Here is a 21,446-nt window from a genome sequence, read left to right as displayed (position 1 = left end):
AACTTGGAGATGCGAGATTATCTTTTAAAATGTACAGATACGCTGGGAACTTCTTATCGGGTTCTCTCGGAGAACGCCGGGTGACTGTATAGATAAACACTTTACCATTTATCTGGTACACAAAGTCGTTGGGGCGTGATAGCCGAGACGGCGTGGAGTGCTAAGACGAATACAACCCCGGCCATCAATTATCGTGATATACTAGTACGTAAACTGGCTACTGATCAGCCAGTATTCTCTCATCCCAGTATAATAAATTACTCAACGCCTTGTCCCGCGGCTGTGCCATCGTTAGGCGTGCAAGTATATTTTTGTCATTCGCGTCACAGTACTCCTATCGAACGCACCAGTGCAAAATTTGTTGTTGATGCTCGCTGTATTTATCTAGTTATGCGTTGACATCACAGACACAGCCACTAGGAATAATAAAATCGTGAAGAACACGGCGATTTTTACTCTCAGGGGAGTGCCGGAGGGACACATGTACATTTTTATTGTCGGGAAAGTCGCGAAGTATAATATTCGCAATACGCACGGCGCGCGTTTATTTTCTTCTTCTCGTTGTTTGTACATTTTATCTTTAAACCGATGACTATCTCTCTCCGTGTTCAATCGGCCACGAAAAAAAGAGAGGCGTTCGGAGCGTGTACGCGGTTACATATGGGCGTTATTCGATGTAACTTTTAAGGCCCCGTGTTCGCGTGCGCTACTCATTGCTCTTCGTCGGACAGGATCGTTACTTATTTTACGAATGAGCCTCATTACTACCGACAGCTTAAAATTGCGGGATATATACGATCCGGCGAGGCAAGCACTTGTGAGATACATTTTTTGATTAATTTCGCAAAAAAAAAAGAAACGCGCGAATAACAGCGCATTAATATTTGTATTTATTTGGATATATCATGGTAAATTATAGCATCAAACGTTCATAGTTGAAAATTTATAATAAAGATTTTTATCCAAACGTTATCTCGTGCAGTGGATCATACTCATACTGTGCAAATATATTAAATTACATAACGTATATTCATTTCTATGAACAGCATATTATAAAAACTGCATTGCCTTATTAATGTTAATAAAATATTTTCCTCGAAATATTTATCTCGACGTTGTAAAAGCATCTCTTGTTACACTTTACGAGTTGCAATTATTTCAATTATAATAGATTATACGTATGTCATTTCATGAATATTGAAATCGCAATGTCACGTGTCAGATTAGTTCTTCATTGCGCCGAAAATATGTACTAGAATACGATTTTGCAAAAGAATTCGATTTTCCCTACGTGATTAGAATTTGGACGCGAATTTTACTTTCGGCCTTTCTTTCCTAACTGTTTTGTTACGGTAAAAAAAACTTTCATTTCCCTTAGACATGCGCGACGAGAAAGAATAAAATTTAAGCAATGTAAGCCGGAGCAATTTGCGCAAAAGCCATCACGTCAATCTTTAAGGATGAAAGCAGGACGCTTTTGAGGTTGGGCGACCGAGTCGAAATGAGTTCCTCCGTGCCGCAAATCTTAAAATGTCGCCCTTCCATCGCCTCAATCGAATAAAGATTAATGCATGCGCGCAACGATCATTATAGGAGATTATTCCACCATTTAGTTTTTTATTTGATCGAGATAGCAACAAATCAAGAACATCTAAAGCTGTCTGTTAAGAATAATAATTTCGACGTTTTAGTGACACGACTTTGTAAGCCCATGGACGGGATCTGACATTATGTGTTACATACGTTGTCATAAATATGGACGGGCTTAAATCGAGCACAATGTGAATGTAAGAGCGATATCGCGACAGTGACGGCATTTCAATGTCGTGATCCGATTAAAGAAGAAAAAAATCAGTGCCACACGCATGCTTCGGATTAAGCCGAGGGGACCCTCGATCGTGTGCTCAAAAAATGATAAACGTTGGAACGATGCAGCAATGTCAGTGTCGCAAATGTTAGTCTCGCTTCGGTGATCTCTATCTTTCATAGCAGGAACGAAACGCTCGTCAGGGTATATAGATCGCGTCTTGCGTGCTCATAACTTCTATTTACACAAGACAGAACAGGAAAATAGATTTGCGAGAGAGAGAGAGAGAATTTTTAATATTATTTTATAACTACATTGTTGTGCCTTGAAGAAAATCGTTTAAGTCATGAACGAGTTGATTCTGAAGCGATGTGTTGAAGAGTTATATACCATAGATATATGTAAATAATATTATATTTAAATATTTATGTAAAAAGCATCATTACGATTAAATCGCACGATTAACGCGAAGATGCCATATTAAAATAGTTATGCTTCCACGCAACATTGCAACCGTTTCAAGGCATTCCGGTAAGAATTCTTGCGGTTGCTTATGAAAGATACAGAAGCCCGTGAGAAACTAATAGAACCGTAAAGGTATGCTGAGGAATTAAAATTCATGTAACACAATAGTAGCCGTATCCGGTCTCGATTAAACTGTTTTCATCGCCGCCAAGTTCTATGAGTTTCAAATGTAGTCATATTTATGACTTTGACCGACGATTAATCAATGTTACCGCACAATTAATCATTGAGGATACGTTGCTATAATTGCACAAATCTATACGGACAATAGAGCGATTTTATGTGAGATATCTCTCGGAGATTCTTTTTACGTGGTTTGTTAGGTCTCTACATTCACTACTCTTCATTTATCTTCGTTTACGTATATTGAATCGCAAGATATGTATAACAAAAAGACTTTGTATTAAGTTAATTACATTATAATAGAAATGTTAGATACGTGACAGTCGTGAAAATCATCTGCTTGTATTGCAATTACAATCATATTTTATATAATCGAATGCTTAAAATATCTCTTATTTAATATTTTATTAGCGATTGATGTAACATTTTATCTGGAATTACTAATTCAACCTAAGAATTAGTATTCTGGAAATATATACTATAAATAGCTTTACTCGATTCAATTTATCACGTCTAACATATTAAAGAAGATTTAGATGTACGTGACATCCATTTAACATCCACGTGACATGTATACACGTGTCTGCTTTCCTTGGATACGTTTCTACTTGATGCAGCTGTGCATGAGAATTAGTTATAAAAATACCATCGCAACAAAACGCGTCGGCGCATTTTGAATTGCGATAAAATAAAAAGTGAACATAAATACGGAAATTAATAAATCTTTCCAAGAATTAATTTATCAGAATTAGATAAATTTATGTATCGACAGATCCGAGAATTCGACAAATATATACTCATATTTTTTTTCGGCATAATATCTTATCAAAACAGATAAGATATTTTTATTTTTTTCCTTGCGACATTATCGTTGATTATAATTGCGCGCGCAGCTCATTGCATCATGTAAAAATGCTTTTTTTTTATTTCAGAAGCCAGTCTAAGGCTTCCTATTTGGCCTACAGACGAGAGCGTGGTGCTCCCGATAGCGAGGGCAGCTACAAAAGAACCATGTCGCCAACCTCACGAATGGACGATTGGTCACCTCCTAGGGATCACGACGATCCCGTACTTTTACGTGTCACCCCGCATCATCCACTACAGCAACAGCATCATCACCATCACAATAATCATCATCAGCAGCAACATTCTGATCTCTCCAAGTCATACAGCGTGGACGCTCTTCATCATCGATTGGAGGAGAGGTGTTCCCAGCAACAGCAGCAACATTCGACAGAGGTGGTCAGTAAACTCTCGCACGATCTCAATAAAAAGCTCCAGATCAGCGACGTAAGGTCTCGTACTAACGAAAATAACAACAACGACAACCTCGAGGACCGGCATCAACATCATCATCATCATTATCAAGAAAAGAGGCATCCGGACAAGAGACACGACTACGAGCAGCGCAGGGAAAGACTATCGCCGCAAAGCGTGGAGGTCCTTAATGACAGGAACAGGCAGCTAGAGCGAGAACGTCGGAAGTTGGCAGCGAGCTGCGAGCCCCTACCTCAAAATAGAGAGGTGAGATTATCTTCGGACAGATTACCTTCACGTAATAGCGATATTTACGTGTTTTTCGCATCTCAACGGTCTACCTATTTTTGCAACTTGTAAATATAGCGGTGTCAAGGACGCGCGAATTCAATTTACACATCTCTAGCATTCAATTTCTTGCCGAGCTCGCATAACGTGCTACACACTTCGGCGTTTACTTCGTTATCATTATTCTGATAATTTAACATTCTCCAGTTTCTTCAGTTTACGTGCTTCAAACGATTACGTTCTTTAAACTATAAAATATTTTAATATTTTATTCACTTTTATTTTATTCATTGTGCCGTATTGTCGTTTCCGGACTTTCCGCGAAATAATCAAGAGTCTCGGACGTTTACTTCCAGAAGCAGCTACGAGAAATCAGCGGTCCGCTTCCAATCGCCGGCGATGACTTCTTCCGCGAGAGAAGCGCTACGATCGAGATGACCTCGCAGAATATCGAATTACTAAATCGCCGTAATGAGAAGAGGATGAGTGGTGTGTCAACATCAAACAGCACGATATCCACGTATTCTATCAGCACGACAACGTCGTCAGTCGCGACGAGTTACGATAATGGCTGGGCCAGAAGACACGAAACGCAGAACTCGATAGAAGCTACCATCTTTTCCGACAGGCCACCACCACCAACGAGTTCACCGCCGAGATCACCGAACAGTGTCGAGACTACAAGTCCACGAGGAGCTGTCCCGAGACGATCCGGAAGTTGCTCGAGCACCTCTTCCTCAGGAAGATCGATAGACGCTCGCGTATCGCCTCGAGTTTTGCTGTCCAGATCGTCTCCCAAGAGTTCTCTCGACTCTCTCACGCGGAACGAAGCTCGGATAGAATATGCCTCTAACAGAAAAGTCTCCAGCCCGACGCAAACGGATAATACAGGTTCCTGGAACAGATCCAACTCGCCGAGCCGACTGAGTCAAACGAGCGACACGGAATCGCGAATCGAGAGACTTTCATCTTCGAAATTTAGGACTGGCGGCAGGTCGTCCACGTCTTCGATCTCAAGCGTCTCCAAAACATCCTCTTCCTCCTCACCGAGAAATTCGCCGGTCGAGGAGGACAAGTCGTCTCCCAGATCGTCGCTCTGCGTGTCGCCCCAGCCCGGCATAGAAGGATTGACGTTGGTACAACGTACCGAGGTCGTGCTTCGGGTGAACGCGGCCACCAGCGACGCCGCCTCGCAAACCGATATCTTGGAGGATACGGAGCAAGATTTCTCGGGCAAAACTCAACGGTTGCTTCCGGAATCTAGGAAGAAATTACCGGAGGAGATCGAGTGCGAGGAGCTCAGCAAGGATTTAGCCAGTCAACTCAGTCCCAACGACAAACTGGTGCCCATACTCGGTGAGTATTCTTTATCTTTATCGTTCCGTTTCAATTGCGTGAGTAATGGTTTTTGAAGAGCACCGTTCATCCGACGATTTTATTATTTGTTCCACGTCCACCATTAACTCACGCCAATGGAATTGATTCAATTAGATACGTTATTCAATTTTTAAACGGCGTTCGCTAACGCAGAGAACTCACGCTGACATATATATACGATCTATCCAGTTGCCGTTACACTTACGCTGTCGCACGCTTATTTTACGTACACGCGTACGTTAGCCTCGCTCGAATGTGCGGATAATGTACGTACACTCGCGAGCACGCGCGCGCAATTACTATCCGTAACATGGTAGAGTCAAGCATTCGAGGGCAATAACCCTCTGTTTTAATAAGCGCTAATTTAATCAACGACACGACACTGCCTTATTCAATTATATGCCGTCACCGCGCGCCGCGCCGTCGCGATATTCGATGCAATCCCTTGTCGCATTATGGCTTCCATAAGAACGCGGAGATCCCTGGAGCGTGAAACGAAGTGTGCGAGGAGGGAAACGCGCGTACCGAGAACGCCTGATGATGTCCCTTTTTTTTTGCTTCTTATCAGTTCCAGCGCCGGAGCACAAGAAACCCACCGACTACGTTTCCGGCCTGTTCAGGGTGGAGGCGACCTTGCAGCCACGAACAAGACGACGGCTCTCCTTGGAAGAGTCAACGGCCTCCTGCAGCGAGGACGCGGACGTGGACGATAAAAAGTGAGCTCTTCTTATTCTCCTCTCCTTTTTTCTTCTTCTTCTTCTTTTTTTTCGGCTGAAGTTCACTTAATTAAAGCATATTTATGAGGCAGCTCACGCCGCGCCGATATCACGCGCGTTGTCTTCATCCGGCCGCATCGGCAAGGGTCAGTATAAGATTGTTGTTACGGGCGAAGCAAGATAAGACAGCATAAATATAGACCAAACGCGATAATTGATAGTTTTCACGTGCTCGCGAGCATTGGATTACGTGCTATTAATCAACTTGAATGCCTCGGAATCCGAAGGCGTTCATTACAAGTGCAAATTCGCGATTCTCTTTACTCGACTTAATTGGTCGACGCGCACGTCTAGGAGGCGTATAATTTTAATAAACAAGTAGAAGTTTCTTTTTGCTCAATTTTGCCGACTGTCGTTTTAAATTTCTCCAATCGCACACTCGCGCTCTGTGTGGTCGCTACTGGCAGGTAAAATAAACCTGCGTGGATCTTTTTGGAAGGACGCCAGATGTATCGTGTGCCGTCGTTTCACACGATATTTCGTGCGAAAAGAAGGCGGCACGTGTCCGAAAATATCTCGTTTAGCCAGACGTCAGTGTAGGGATTCTTTATTATTTGACGAGCAACGTTTATGTAGACGGCGAAATTCTTAACAGACGTCATTAATGAACTTGCCGTCTGGATTGGAATTGTTGTTTGATGATAAAATGGAATTTAACAAATCCAGCAGCAGCGGTCGGAAATGTCTTGTACAAACTTGTACAAACAAGCAAGTGCAGATGGTTTTTTCTTTACTTTGTAACGTTGCCCCTTTTATTCTTGCTTCCGCTTTTTCCTTTGTCGACTCAGATGTCTTACGCACATCGCATTGCAAAATATTGGAACATCTCATGTATTCAGAATTTATAGTTATCGTTAGGTTTTTCGATATATTCGTATTATCGCAACCATTTGCGTTTCACGGTTACTGTCTATTGTTCTTTATTTTTTATGACGTTACGACTCTTCCCTTTTTCGTCGATCCGGTCTATCTTGCGCACTCACGCGGACAATACTTCCTCCGTGCTCGAAGAGAAAGTGCCAAAGAACCGAGGCTGTTACGTAATCCGCCATAAATGATATTGTCAAGCACTACTACTCAGTACTTGTTCTCTACGCATCATATTATTTGCCAGTCTCCAACATATGGCTGAAAGTGACGCATCGTACTAACAAAGTGCTCGGCGTGCTTGCAACAAGTCGAAACGGGAAATGGAAATGGGCCCTCCAGAAAAGTATATACAACTTCTCGTTTTTGTTTCCTCCGGACGCTAAAGCGGTCGCGGTGTTAAGTGGCGTCGAAAATTCGTGGGCTACATAACAACGTGTAAATTAAAAAATTTCACGTAAGAACGAAGTGTGCTCAAGGACGCGGTAAAATCTCCGCCGATGAATTTAAGAGCCGGCCGAAAATCACCGAGGGAGAGACCGACGTGTTACGTTAAATTAGTTTTAGCCGATACGCGCGAACTTTCTACCATATTTTACGGCGGGAAGAAAGAAAAATCGGCACTTTCGAAAGCAATTTTAGATAGCAGTAAAATCGTGACAATTTCGTACGGACGTATCCGATATACACATGTAAAATAATGATTGAAGAGATAATTACAAGAAGCGGAATCCACTTCCGCTTCTTAACCGTGGTATTTCGTTTTTAACTGATCTCGAACCGTAACTCCCAGCAAATCGCACAATTGAACAACTTTTTTTTAAATAAATGTGCGGTTCGATACAACTCGCTTTCCTTTCTTTATCACTTTCTCCTCTTTTATAGAACTCGCCTAGATGTACAGGATCGCGCATGCTGTCGTTCAACTGATAACAATCTCGGCCGGCTTATGGATTACTTATTGAGCATTTCCCATCCATAAACTTGAGAATCCAGCATCACGTGTATATGACTTTGTTACTCATCACGGATGTCGATTACGAAAATAAACCGCGAATTCTACGCCGCAAAATATTCCTCTGCATCCACTCGCAAATCATTTTGCTTTTCCCTGCCTCGCCTCAGAAACAGTGGAGGATTAATTCAATCGTGACTCACGTTCATTGACGCAATTCCCTGCCCTCTCGCAATGATGACAATTATAGGAATATCTCTGCATAAATACTGCAAGAGAGATAGAGAGGAGGACGGGTCCGGTGTAGTCCGCATTAACCAACCGGAGGTGTAATCATCGTAATAAATTCTTTTCAGACACGAAACGATACCCTCAGCTCCCGTCACGCCACTGTCAGCCGATTCTACCAGCCCCCTGTCCCTCACCTCGGCTTATTTCACGACATCCGAGGGAAAGGCGAGGTTCCTGACGAGATACTCGCGAGACGCCAGGGACGCGGAGGGATTAACACATCAAGAGGATGCCCCGGCGGTTGTACCAACGAACAGCCTTGACCTTAGGCAGAAAAAGGTACTACTCCACAAACCGGAGCATAATTAAACGCGCTCGTCGGATGTGCTATAATTAACTCTATACGGTTGCCCGCGACTAAATTTGATCGGTATGCGGTCGCGGGGCTCCTAGGCAGTGGGGCAATAATGATTACGCGGAGATAAAACGATAATAAGTATCGTTTCTATCGAGCCTCCGAGTACAATCTGAGCCTTATGTAAAATGTAATTACCGCGCTTTGGAATTTCTACTTATCATATATCTTTAAGGCCGGACTGTTACCTAACTAGTTGTTCGTATAGCAAATCATTACCTCGCCTATTAGATATCACCGTGTTTTCTTGGTCTGTCGAATCTCGCAGTAAAAATTACGAGCGTTCTCATAGCGTCGTATCGACTCATGCGTGTAGGTATTCTAGAACTATGGATGATTTTTTCAGGAGGAGTTGATGATGCGCCTCGACAGGAAGCTGGTGGTTCTCAGGGGCGAGCAGGAGGCCGTAAGGGAGGAAGGTGAGGTGAACGAGACTCTGGGTGCGCGAGTCGCCGCTCGCGTTTCCGCTGTGGCTCGCCCGCCGGAAGCGTCCAAGTATCGGAATCACGTAGAGGAAGTCGGCAAGATTACGAGCCTTCTTCTCGGCCTCAGCGGCAGGTTGGCTCGCGCTGAGAACGCCCTTTATGGTATGCCGGCCGACCATGCGGAGAGAGTAAGTATGAAACTTCTTGTTTTCTTGCATGCTTGGTGCGAACGCTCTTCCATCGCCAATTAAAAGTAATTATACATGGGATATAATATATCACAATCCAAAATTATCGAATAAATACTTTATAATAATAGATCATACGCTAAATCAAATTATTGTGTACAAAAAAATGCAATAAAAAACAAATGCATAATTTTAGTCACGAGCAATAACGGTTTTTCTTTTAATATTTAATGGTCATGCAAAGTGCTTATCTGTCCGTTATAGATAATTATATCTATGTTAATTTTTATGTGTAAATTTTTAAGCATTGCATTTTTTTCGCAACGACACATATACATACACAATTATAAATTTTTATTTATATCAATTTTATTATTCTGTGCAGAAAATTTTAGAGAGCAAACGAGATAAGCTAATGGATCAATTAGAAGAAGCGAAGATTCTGAAGAATAATATCGATAAACGTAGCGTGAATATGTCGGCGATCCTAGCAAAGTACCTGAATGAAGAGGAATTTGCTGACTACCAGCATTTTATCAACATGAAAGCGAAGCTGATAGTGGACGGTCGCGAGATACAGGACAAGGTGAAGCTTGGCGAGGAACAATTAGCTGCGTTGAAAGAGGCAATTGACTAGTCGTAACGAGGGACTTAGCATGCTAAGTTATTATGAAATCGATTCGTAAATAACCGTGCATTTCCAGGCGTGAACAATGGTGTTCCGCATAATGAGTCAAGCTGACTCGAAAGTATAAGTTAATAGGGGTGAAAAAAAAGTTACGGGGACACACAAAAGAGAAATAATCTTGTATCCTAAATGAATCAATTTTCAATTATATACATATAGTTTAAAACAATACAAAACTTACTTTTTTACAAATTTTTTAAAAAATTACTTTAAGAATTAATTGCGATTAATTAAATATTTTTGAAAATTTAATTAAAAAACATTCCGCACAAATAAATATCTGATACAACAATACAAAGATGCAGAGTAATTTAATGCATGATAATGTGGAAATTTAATGCATGAAATTTTCTTTGCATATGAAATAAAAGTAGATTATGATGTTTTCTTGATGTTATTATGATCCAAGTGTAATCCCGAAATATGAAGTGCCTAGTCTTTGTTAAGCTTGCATCGATTTTGTTGTGTTTCCCCGGTAATCTACAGAAAGAAAACAGTATATCGGTTATACATTATGTGAAACCTATCATCATGCTTATACATCATGCCGAAAACAATCACAAGGCGCTACAAAGAGTAAAGATTATTTCTCAAATTTCTTTTTGAGAAAAATAATGTAATTACCCGTTAAAACGATTGTCATCAATTACAGAAATGCATTTGTAAATATATATACCAGGAACAATGCGCAGTCCTGAATAAGGAAAGCCAGAACGTGCGTAAACGAAAGATGAAAACGGTCGATTGAGAACGTTAACGTTGCGTAATAAGTAATACGGCTAGTGATACATATATATGTAAATCATATATATATATATATATATATATGTATGTATTATTTTCGTGTACCGATCGACGCTAATAATAATTTTGCGTAGAACGTATTTGAAAATTATTGAAATCAAAATTTTAATATATTTCTAAATATATCTATATTATATGGATATATGTAAGTGTGTGTGTATTTTCGTACGCGAATTGTCTTTAGAAATGCGTCGGTAACGCCGTGCAGTGTAAATCCGGTGCGATATTTGCCCGTACGTACGCAACTAATGGACGTTCGAAGATGCTAACAATTTCTCACATGTTTAGAGAGCCCTTTGTTAAAAAAAAAAAACGCAGAGCAAAAGATGCTGAAGATTCGAGAATGCACGTTATGTTAGTTACATTAATTCATCGTAAATCTTCTCGATCTAAAATTACTCGTGGTGTCTTCTTATATACGACATGTGATATAAGAGTAAGGGGAGTTCACGTTCTGTCTAAACAACTGCGCGGCGTCTAAGCAACTAAACGATGCAGGCAACCGAAGCGACGTTTTATGTGTATATAATAATAAATATATTGTAAGTGCATATGTTCATACTCCGACACACATATACCATATATACACGTACATACATACATATACACGTACACATAAACGAATACTATTTTTACGTATTATTCTAACCCCCCGGGGGCCCTCGTGGGCCTCTATGACGCTTGTGATCTTATTTACTCTATACGATCCCACCAAGGAGTCTCGAAAGTATCGCGGGACCGCGCGTCGTATTCGAGCCTCCATGGTGGTCCAGCGAGAAATTTTATGCCACAGTCAAACAAATTCCCATTTTGCTCTTTTTTTCTCTCTGTCCCGTTTTACATTCTCGTTTGTAAATTACGCATTTTTTTCAATACCGATTAATACTCCCTCCCCGCTCATCGCTCTATCGAGGGCGGAGAAGAGACTACAAGCAACTACAAGCGAAATTACACTGGACCTCCGAAAATCTTTGGGCTCGGTAATGAGACACTTACTGAGGACCCATGGATTTCGAGACGGAATCCATCCAAACCGCACCTCTACGAAAAAGAAATATTCGATTTCGTTCCATTATAAATACAAACTTTCTTCGTGACGCGAACGCGCTTGATCTCAGACGACATATAACTCGTCACGGCGAGACAGACAGCACGGCGCCAGAGATAGCGTGTCACAAATCGGGACCTAGACGGCCGCGACGATAATGATTGCGCATGAGAAAGACTGAGTACAGGGCATAAAATTTTGCGGCGTGTATTAGTCAGTTTCTGTTCCTCGTTTATTTCTCGATGTTCGCGAATCGGCTGCGGCGGGTACTGCAATCTTGCCGTTAATCGAAAGATTAGCAGCCACCGTGTTACAATATGTTTGCGAGCAGCAAAACATCACGCGGCGGCGACGATGTCATCGAATGCGACTACCATCTGTACTCATCCCCCGCCATGAATAAGGCGCAGCTGTTGTACATAACAAATTAATCGAAACATGGTGCTCTGGATATCTATTTTTTACGAGAAGAAACGTTCCATTTATTCGTAAGCTATCACTATAGCTAAAGACATTAATATTTAACGTTCTCGCTGTGTATATATTACCATATATAATTTTACGTGATGCAAAGGCAACATAATAATTACACATACACATTCGCGTGTCACCTGTAAGCGACAACGCTAGGTCGTTGTTAATCTGACAATATTATCCCATACAGATGTACTACGAAATCATCATTACGATAATTACATTTCTCAAGCTCGCTTGCAATAAATAACATGTTGAAATTCAAACGAAATGACTATTTCTTTATAATAACTTACCATGCTATTAAGCTTTGTTATGTTATTAAGATCGTTAGTTATACGTTTGCGCTGCTTGAAAAATTTATTGTACGCTAGCATGTTATTAACAAGTCTTACTGCCTGAGTAAGTAATAAGCCAAAATAATTAAATTAATAAATATTACAAAAGTTTATTTATTTTGTAATACTTTATTTTATGAATTTAATTTATAGCTTCTTCTATATTACAAAAAATTGGAGCAAAATTTTGATGAACAATAGAGTAAAAAAATTTGTATTGGATATTAAATTGTAGCTATAAATTCGAAACAGAACCATTATCAGAATTCATTAATGAATAAATTCGTAAAATCGGAGGTTATTATATTATCATTCAATGATAATATAACTCTGCCTTTATGAATAACTACTTTGGTGGTCGCACCGCCACTATAATGTTACCAACAGCAGTTTGCCGCATTTTCGAAATTCTGACACATATCAGGAATTTTCATTCACACAATTATTTCATAACAGAATTGCATACCTAAAGATTATTAAATTTATAATGATGTAATAAAACATGCATTAAATATTTTTATGATGTTTTTTTCATTATCTGTAGTGGCGAATGTAGGAACTCCAGAATACTCTTTGGTGATAGTAGGTAACAAGGTAAATACCATCAAACGAGAAATACCAATGATTTCAAAATATATTAAATAAAAGGCGTTTTCCGTTTTCCTGAAGCAAAACGCAATTTTACGCAATAACTTTACGAGTTAATGCACATGCATACATCAATCGTATCTAACATATTTAAGTTTGTATTTAAGATAGTAAGGACAAGTAAAAAAATAAAGACTAATCGCCATAATCGCGATACTTGATTTTCATTCCGAGTTTCCGTGACCAACCCTGGCGATAACTTCGTCTAGGATTTTCTCGAGTTCTTTGTTTTCCTTGGTTTTCTGTTCTAGAAGCTCAGCGAGCGAATTGCTTTTAAGCTCTGCTTTCCTTATCATCGCATGCAGCTTCACTGTTTCCACTTCATTCTGTTTTCGTATTATATCCAACTCCAAATTAGCTCTAAAATATATTAAAATACCTATATATTAATATGTGTGATATATGTTTTCCCGCGAGAAATATTATACAATGATATTATCTATATTTCTATATCTATAGATATGTTGATTGCATACTTTTCTAGTTGAGTCATTGCATGTTCTTTGAGCTGATCGTACATTTGTGCCTGTAATTTATTAATTTTTTCCTGAAAGGCTTTCTGTCTTTTGAATTCTGCTTTCTGTCTTTCCAATTCTGCTTCATGCTCTTTCTTCTGTTTCTCTAATTCTTCCTCCAATTGTAGTACCGTCGTTCTTACAAGTTCAAGTTCTTTACTCATATCTATATGATCAATAAGTGGTGCGTCAGATTTAGGCTCTTCTGCTGGTTGTTCCTGAAAAATAATTTGCTTCTAATGCTTATCTCATGTACTTCATTATATACTTCACATAACAATTAGAGCACATAATAGTCAATAGACTTTTACCTACATTTTTTTCTTGTGCTTTCTCTGACTTTTGCACTGTTGCATTAGGAAGACGACTATAAAAAAGCAGCATGTCTATAGCTGCTATGGCAGGATTACGTTTTGGTGTACCGACATCAGGAAGTGGCGACTCACTTTTGCCATTTTTCTCTTCGTTTATCGTTTGGGTATTTCCTTGAGGCAACATGCTGATGTGTTCGATACCAAAGGGTCAAATTTAACATACAAGGATTCCGCTCTAAGACGATTTGTATGCGTAGAATTACTTCGTGCTAACAAGAAATCAAATGTCGAAGGATCTTGGAAAACTAAAAACAATATTCATGTAATTAATAAATTTCAATAATAAAATTACAAAAAAGTGTAAGATCTTGTGATTCAATATAACGACTCACAGCGACTCAAATCTATCTGCCGTCCGTGGCGTCCGTCCGTGCCTTCCTTCAGAACGCGCGAAGGCTTTCCCCTACTCCATTTAACCTTCCGGACTTGCTACTTATTTATTTTCGTGCTAACGCTATCCAACCGACTCTCTCTCTCATATTTTGCCTATCTCTATTTGAACATTGTACACTTAGATCTATTACTAGTAGAGTATTAGCGTCTATCCACCTGATAATTTCGTTACACTTCTTAATGATACGCTTTCGATCAGCTTCCAATATCTTTTCCTTGATGTTCTTTTCCTCGACCGTACCCTTCGTGTTAAAGCAATATGACTCGAGGTTGTTCTCAGCTCTTTCCCTTTGTTTCTCGTCTTCGGTGTGATATCTTTCCGCTTCGTTCACCATTCGCTCGATGTCTTCTCTGCCGAGGTGTCCCTTGTCATTGATAATCATTATTTTATTCTTTTTGTTCTTCGATTTTCCACTGAGACTTTCAGGATGCTGTTGGCGTCAATGTCGGACGTAACCTGAGGGCAAAGATAAATTGCGTGAGAAAGAAAACCGCGGTATCCCTTTCTCGCTCGGCTTCTCCCTCTTTCAACTGGACCCGTCTGCTTTCGATTTCTTTCGTTCTCTTTTGCGATTTTGTTCCGTGCGCGGACTAGCATCCCGGATGCTTATCCGAACGGTCTGACAATTCCAATAGAGTCCCTTCCGATTCGTGCGTCGATGGCAGCGGGCAGAAAAGGAATCTCGGGACACGAGAATCGCCCTCTGCCTTCGCTCTTATCCTTTGAGCCGACCTATACATTCTCGCTCAAGAATCCTTCTTCCTTTTTTTTTATTGCGATACTACTCAGTACAATCCACCATCGGAGCCTATTGCCTTGTAGGATTGTTTTCTTATCTCCGACGTTGATCGTCGGAAACGTTTATTAGCCGTTTGAGCTCTGGAGGCTCTCTCTTTTAATTACTGATCGGTGATCATTAAAGCAGTCAACTGCGGTAAAGGAGATGGTGCAGCGAGTCTTGCAAAGAAAGCGAAACAAATTCGAGAAGAAACATCAATGGGGGGTGACTAAATATATATCTGAAGTGGATTCTCAATCAAATATATAGTCATATATTATCTGTTCTATTTTGTTTAAAATTTTGTCACTTATTCTTATATATTAACTATTTAATATTATTCAGAAAATTAACTACAGCAAGATTCACGCAATATCCACACAAATCTTGCAAGAATAAATAATTCACTTTTTCATATAATGTAATTTTCATAGTTCTGCGAATAACGGTGTCTCTGTACGTTAGATTTCTTTTCTGATTAGAAATATATATTTAATATATCACATTACCTTTTCTAACTCATTAAAACGTATATTTATCACAAGAAATTCAATTTTAAAAAGAACGGCTTCTCATAAAAATATTCAAATTAATACATAACTGGAGCGCTTTCCTAGATTTTCCCCTTCGTAAACTCGTATTAGCACGCTCGACTGATTGTCGGTGTTTCGTGATGAACGTCTGCGTTTGTTTTGTCGAGATTGTCGTATTGTGTCTGATGAGAGCATGCAGTCATCACGCTATCGGCCGTCTCGATGCCAAGTGAAAGAAAAGGATTCTGTACGACCTCGGACTTGTCGCCGTGCAAAATGGTAACCTGGACTGCTGCGCCGTAGGCAACAATCTCGTCCGAGTTTATAGACTTTATATAATTCCTTGTCGTTCAAGAAATCCTAAGAAAGTGGCTGAAAATTGATTCTGCCAAATTCTCAGGGAATACTATTGACAGAAAGTGTATCCAGTTTCTCTACGGTTAGAGAAACGGTGATGAGAGTGGCGGGGGAGTGTCTGTTGGTTTTGTCATCTAGCTCATTAATACCATAACGAACACCTGGCGACAACCCTCGTGTTTTCTCTACGTGTGCCACCCCTACGGACTTTTCACCGCGTCAAGGCGGAGAAGGGGATGGCGCGGCGCGTGGAAATTGAATCGCATTTTAATGTGTTTTGTCACCGAACGTAAACACTTAGCATTATCTTGGCTTTTATCACAGGAAATTGAGTAAACAAATGTTAATTTGTCTGATTAAACGACGAGCTGTTTTAACCACAACACGTCTTTGAAATACACGCCTTGATAGGCAAAGCGATGACATGAGATTAGCTATAACTTGTAGAAGCTTTTGAATAGTGTTATCCTCGTTGATCCATCAACAAGCACTATATCATGGATCTTTGCCTTATCCGTTTTAACGTTACATATCGCCTTTTCTATAGGCTCCAAAATGCTTTTAAGAGATCCTGACTTAATTCCTCGAAACGGACGCAAGCGATCAAAGTGTAAAAGTCGATGTTATTCAGCAAAGCATTGATTTCAAGGCTGATCTGCGTAGAAGAGGACAGAATCCTTTTGACTTTTGACACACTCAAAGGCAGTTTTCAGCCGACAAACGGCTCGCTTATTCTTCATCAGATCTTTCTTGTGTTTTCTCACAAAATTCTTGCGCATAATGTCTTGACCATATGGTTACCGATATCTTTTCCACCAAAATAAATATTGCCGACTGTTAACTTTTGGCAAATATTATCTATAAGATGTAATAAACTTTATTAAAATTTTGTATCCAAAAAAATTGTACCTTTGCTCTTTCTAAATTATTTTTTAAATCAAATAAATGACGATTGTTTTTTTTATGTGTCAAAATTGAATCTTTTTAAGCTGTTTTATTAAACGATATATATGTATATTTCATTGAAATTAAATATTAAATAATTCTAATGCTCGTGTCATTAGAATTCAATGTCATTATTCAGTGTAAATATCACAACACAAAAATTTGATTGTCATCTTTAGATGACATGCAGTATGGAATTCTCCTATTGATGCGCTAGGTATGCAAGCTTATTTCAAATATGCCATCGTCGATAGTTAGTATTGATACGTTGCCGCCGAGATCAAAGATCAGAAATGTTCCTTTCACCGCGGCCCTTTTTGTCGAGCCCGTAGTCCGTAAGCGATGGCGGCTGCGGTCGGCTCGTTAATGATCCTCAGGACGTTCAGAATGGCGATAGTGTCCGTGTCCTTCGTAGCCTGACGTTGAGAGTCGTTGAAGTACACCGGTACCCATGATCACAGCGCGTTCGTGATGGTGATGTCCAAATAAGCTTCCGCAATTTCCTTCATCTTGGTCAAAACCATCGAGGGGATCTCTTCGGGGAAGAAAGATTTCGCTTCGCCCCTGTAATAATACGTAACGAGTAATTAATGGAGCAGTACGAGGATGAAAAACACTAGGAGTAAACTTATGAAGGAAGGAACGCGCGTGCTTATAGTCACGATCGACCCGATTCTTCACGTGGCACGGATATTTTTTTTTCTCTTTCATCAAGCGCATATCACATATATCACCTATATATCAGAACGGAATTATCCTCGCCATTTATACACATAATTAATACGCTCATTTTAGTCAGATTTTTGGTTGTTATCATTGATGACTGTGTGAAGGGTCGATGCCTCATGTCGGGTTGCATCAATGAGTTTTCGAATCGTTTACCGATTAATCTTTTAGTCTGTAAAACAATTTATTTAAATTCTTGCACTCTTTATGTATTCAAATCGCTATTAATCTTAATAACAAAGGAATTTACAGCATATATATGTGCACAATAATGCAGAAATTTTTATATGTACAATTACAATAAAAAATTGTTCGGAGTATTCTATTAAATAAAAATATTAAATTAATTCATTTACCTATTCGTTATTTATAAAATAAAAATTAAAACTTTAAATTCTAAATAGAAACTAAAAATAAAAAAAATCTCGTTTCTCTTCTTTTTTCTACTGTGCTCTTTTCCAGGTTTAAATATACGGTTTTATTGTAACATTGGTCGACTAAATTGTTGCTGGTTCCGCGGCAGAAAGTAGGTGAATTGAAAGGAACTGTCTTCTGCGAGGAGAAATTAATTCTGTAAAATTGCACTCGCTATCTTCAAAGCTGGGAATCGCTTCTAAAACTCGGTGAATTCTCTCTCCTATGCCCCTTTTCAACGAAAAAAAAGAAATTGTTTTTACATTCTACTGTTGAATTGCAAAACTTTTGTTTTTTAATAATACACCTCTTTTCAAGATAGTATACACACATACACGCACACATTTCTCAATAAGATTTAATTTATATATTATAGTATATATATACATAAATTGGGAGAGTTTCTATTAATTCCTTTTAGTTCACCTACATTTTGTAGAAATCGCAATGGACACTGTATAATAATATACGATTATGTTCAATGGTCTTATTGTTTTAGATATTGCAAAAAATGGACCTTTCTGGCACAGGCAACATTACACCGCAAGAATTTATACATGTGTTCTCCAAAATGCTAGACTTCGCACACACATTTCAATTTAAAATTAATTCAATCTTGAATTCATTGTTGAGCGAGCGAAGCTTCGGACGAAGTTTTCCATACACCATGTGGACATCTTTTCCACTTAACATGTTTGTTACAGTGGCTCGAAAGGTAAATATTTGATACTATCAAACATTTCTGCATTCTCTTGTAGTTCTCTTTCTTTTTTTGCCTATCATTCAAAGAAGTTTTTTTATAATTGCAGGATAGTACCGAGGATAGTGATTTACTGGTACCATCCGACGAAGTTTTCCATCTAAGTCTTAGATGATCGTTGCGGATTTCACGACGAAGTCTCTCTAATTTTGACCGGATGGGGCGGAATGCCAAAATTAGGGAATACCCCCACCACAGAATGGACTGCCAATCACCGTGTACTTGCGGGAACGCGTGATATGGAAGGGGCACGATATTAGTGTTTGTGAAAGTATGTGTGAAGGAATGCAAAGATTACAGAGGGTCAAATTTAAGGAAGCTCTACTGTATGTGTCGTTAGTCCTTTCCAGAATATGGTAACATATCGACAGGGTACTACTACAACAAAAATTTCAAACTAAGATTTCTTTTGTTTGTGAAAAATTTCAATTTCTTGTTTTTAATTTTCAAAATTTTTAATTTTAAATCCCAAACTAAAATTTTATTTTAAATTTAGAATCTTAGGTCTATTTTAACTTAGTTTTAAGAGAGTGACCATTCTTACCGGTTTCTAGGCCCTTTTCTACGGTTTCTCAAATATGGTTAAAATAAATATTCTCTCTTTTCTCCAACGTGAAAAGAGAGAAAAGAGGAAAGATGAACCGTGCAAGAAGTTCAGACAAAAAGAACAGGCCTAATGATTAAAAGAAGACAATCTGCAAATCTGCCGCTATTTATTGCACGACGTCCACGCGAATATCAAATTTTTGCCATTGGTTAAACTATTTAAGCTGTTTTATATCCTGTGCAGCGAGATTTCGTCACCGCAACTTGCGGCAATGGGCATTTAACTTGTCTTATCGTAAAACGTTCCGCAACTTTTCCACGAAGATGTTACGCGCGTCTATTCCTCGCTTTCAGTTTTAATCTTGTTGAGTCCTGTCGAGAGTTAAAAATCAGTTTACGATCGTTCGCCGAGCCAAACTTTCCTAACAGAACGAGAGAGATCCACTCGACGAGAACGGCGACTTGTCTCGCGATGCAAAATCGTTGCGGTGTGAGGATGTAGCCCTAATTGGAAGCGGACGTGAGTCCAGCTAAGACAGCCACTCCAAAAGGAAGCGGTTGCGGCTATTATCAGCATCATAAACACGGTCTGTTACGGCGGACCAGCCGTATCTCAAGTCCGTATACGAACGATAGTAGATTTTGAAGCAGCGAGTCGATTTGGCGGCGCCGAAACGAGCGCATTACCGACTTCGCCGGTAGTTCCGGCGATTCCCTTCTTCCCTTGTTCTAACAATGGTGAAATACCGCAGCTGCGAGCAGAAACAGGAGCAAAAACAACGGATACATTGGGTAAACTACGCGCTCACTAGCAACCTTGCCAAATCGCTTGATCTCGGCAGTCTCGGGGCACTACTGTTAAAATTTTATCCGCGGTTGTTGCCACGTGACTAATCGTGCGAATTCTATCGAAATAGCCCATGCGACTCGCGCAAAAGACAAATCGAGAAATCTACCTAACGCAAATCTGTACAAGAAAGTTAATCAAAAATCGTATTCGTAGAATTCAAGACTAGATTCCTTGCTGTATCGCCGATCATTCTCCATGAACGCAACGTAGCTCAGTGATGCGAATTTCTTGATTGTTAGCGATAATCCTTCATCGACACAGGAATAGGTCATGCCCAGATCGATGCAGACCGCCGGTTCTATCATTGTGGACCTGAAATTTTGGGAAGCAGCGACATGGACTTGATCGTTGAATCGCGATTCCGTTGTTTCGTAACGTCCCCGGCGTTGTCTATTGTCCTGTCAATTTCGGCCTTCGCCGTTCCGAGCATCATAATTACAGGAATGAATTATGTAGGAATTGAGAACCGATTGCATCCTTGCGCCGAACCAAATTAACACTTGTTGGTTAGATAAATTTTCCATTTGCATCGTTGCGCCAACATTACTGATAAAAACAAAATTTTCCATGTATAATTATGAAAATTTCTTACTTATCTATAATTCATTAAGAGAAACGATATCTTCTAATTATTATCTGATTTGACATTTTCGCTCGAGATATCGAACGTTCGATACTGCGTATCAATCTTGCCGGTCTACCCGCGTTATTGCGTTTCATAACACGTTGATTGCTAACAATATTTTAATTACTATATATTCGATTAACAATTAATACGACAGACACACAGAGGGTTGATTAAAATGTTGATTGCAATGCCGGCGGCCAATTATACGGTGCTTTGTGGCAGAAAGTGAGGGGCGATAGAAAAACAGCGAGCGCAAGATAAATGTAATTTTAATAATCTGCACATATCTTAAAATCCTGTCCCGCATGACAATTTTGAAAGCGGCCAGAAGATTTGATGTGAATCATACGTAAATTCGACACGTGACACGTTGACTCCCTCGCTATCGTATA

General features: G+C 39.6%; 2 protein-coding genes and 1 long non-coding RNA gene across 6 annotated transcripts in view; 1 reads left to right on the top strand and 2 right to left on the bottom strand.

Moving 5' to 3' along the window:
• Positions 1-12,699, top strand: part of Shrm (shroom) — a 117,292-nt gene extending 104,593 nt beyond the window's left edge. For 2 of the 3 annotated variants that reach the window (XM_071706040.1, XM_071705866.1), the window contains exons 8-13: positions 3,388-3,979; positions 4,357-5,356; positions 5,946-6,093; positions 8,332-8,545; positions 8,968-9,234; positions 9,620-12,699. In XM_071706040.1, coding sequence (XP_071562141.1) covers positions 3,388-3,979; positions 4,357-5,356; positions 5,946-6,093; positions 8,332-8,545; positions 8,968-9,234; positions 9,620-9,871 — 2,473 coding nt within the window. In that variant the 3' untranslated portion in view covers positions 9,872-12,699. The remainder of the gene's footprint in view (positions 1-3,387; positions 3,980-4,356; positions 5,357-5,945; positions 6,094-8,331; positions 8,546-8,967; positions 9,235-9,619) is intronic. The other variant, XM_071705957.1, reaches the window with a different exon arrangement.
• An 81-nt stretch (positions 12,700-12,780) lies between these two features.
• Positions 12,781-16,974, bottom strand: LOC139772427 (transforming acidic coiled-coil-containing protein 3-like). Of its 2 annotated transcripts, XM_071706159.1 has the most exons (4): positions 14,456-16,974; positions 14,065-14,368; positions 13,711-13,967; positions 12,781-13,594 (listed from the first exon to the last, which is right to left on the bottom strand). In XM_071706159.1, the coding sequence occupies exons 2-4, from the start codon at positions 14,245-14,247 to the stop codon at positions 13,399-13,401; spliced, it is 636 nt and encodes a 211-aa protein (XP_071562260.1). In that variant the 5' UTR covers positions 14,248-14,368; positions 14,456-16,974; the 3' UTR covers positions 12,781-13,398. The 2 variants fall into 2 exon arrangements, with proteins under 2 accessions (XP_071562260.1, XP_071562336.1); XM_071706235.1 differs by lacking the exon at positions 14,456-16,974 and having other exon boundaries at positions 14,065-14,416.
• A 185-nt stretch (positions 16,975-17,159) lies between these two features.
• Positions 17,160-21,446, bottom strand: part of LOC139772231 (uncharacterized) — a 60,341-nt gene continuing 56,054 nt past the window's right edge. Inside the window, exon 5 of the long non-coding RNA XR_011718092.1 lies at positions 17,160-17,694. This is a non-coding gene — a long non-coding RNA (uncharacterized lncRNA). The remainder of the gene's footprint in view (positions 17,695-21,446) is intronic.

The sequence above is a fragment of the Temnothorax nylanderi genome, unplaced genomic scaffold (genome assembly GCF_030848795.1).
Source record: "Temnothorax nylanderi isolate EJ_2023f unplaced genomic scaffold, tnyl_v1.0 TNYL_tig0001_pilon, whole genome shotgun sequence".
Classification (NCBI taxonomy): Eukaryota; Metazoa; Arthropoda; class Insecta; order Hymenoptera; family Formicidae; genus Temnothorax; species Temnothorax nylanderi.
This window is presented reverse-complemented; position numbering and strand designations above follow the sequence as displayed.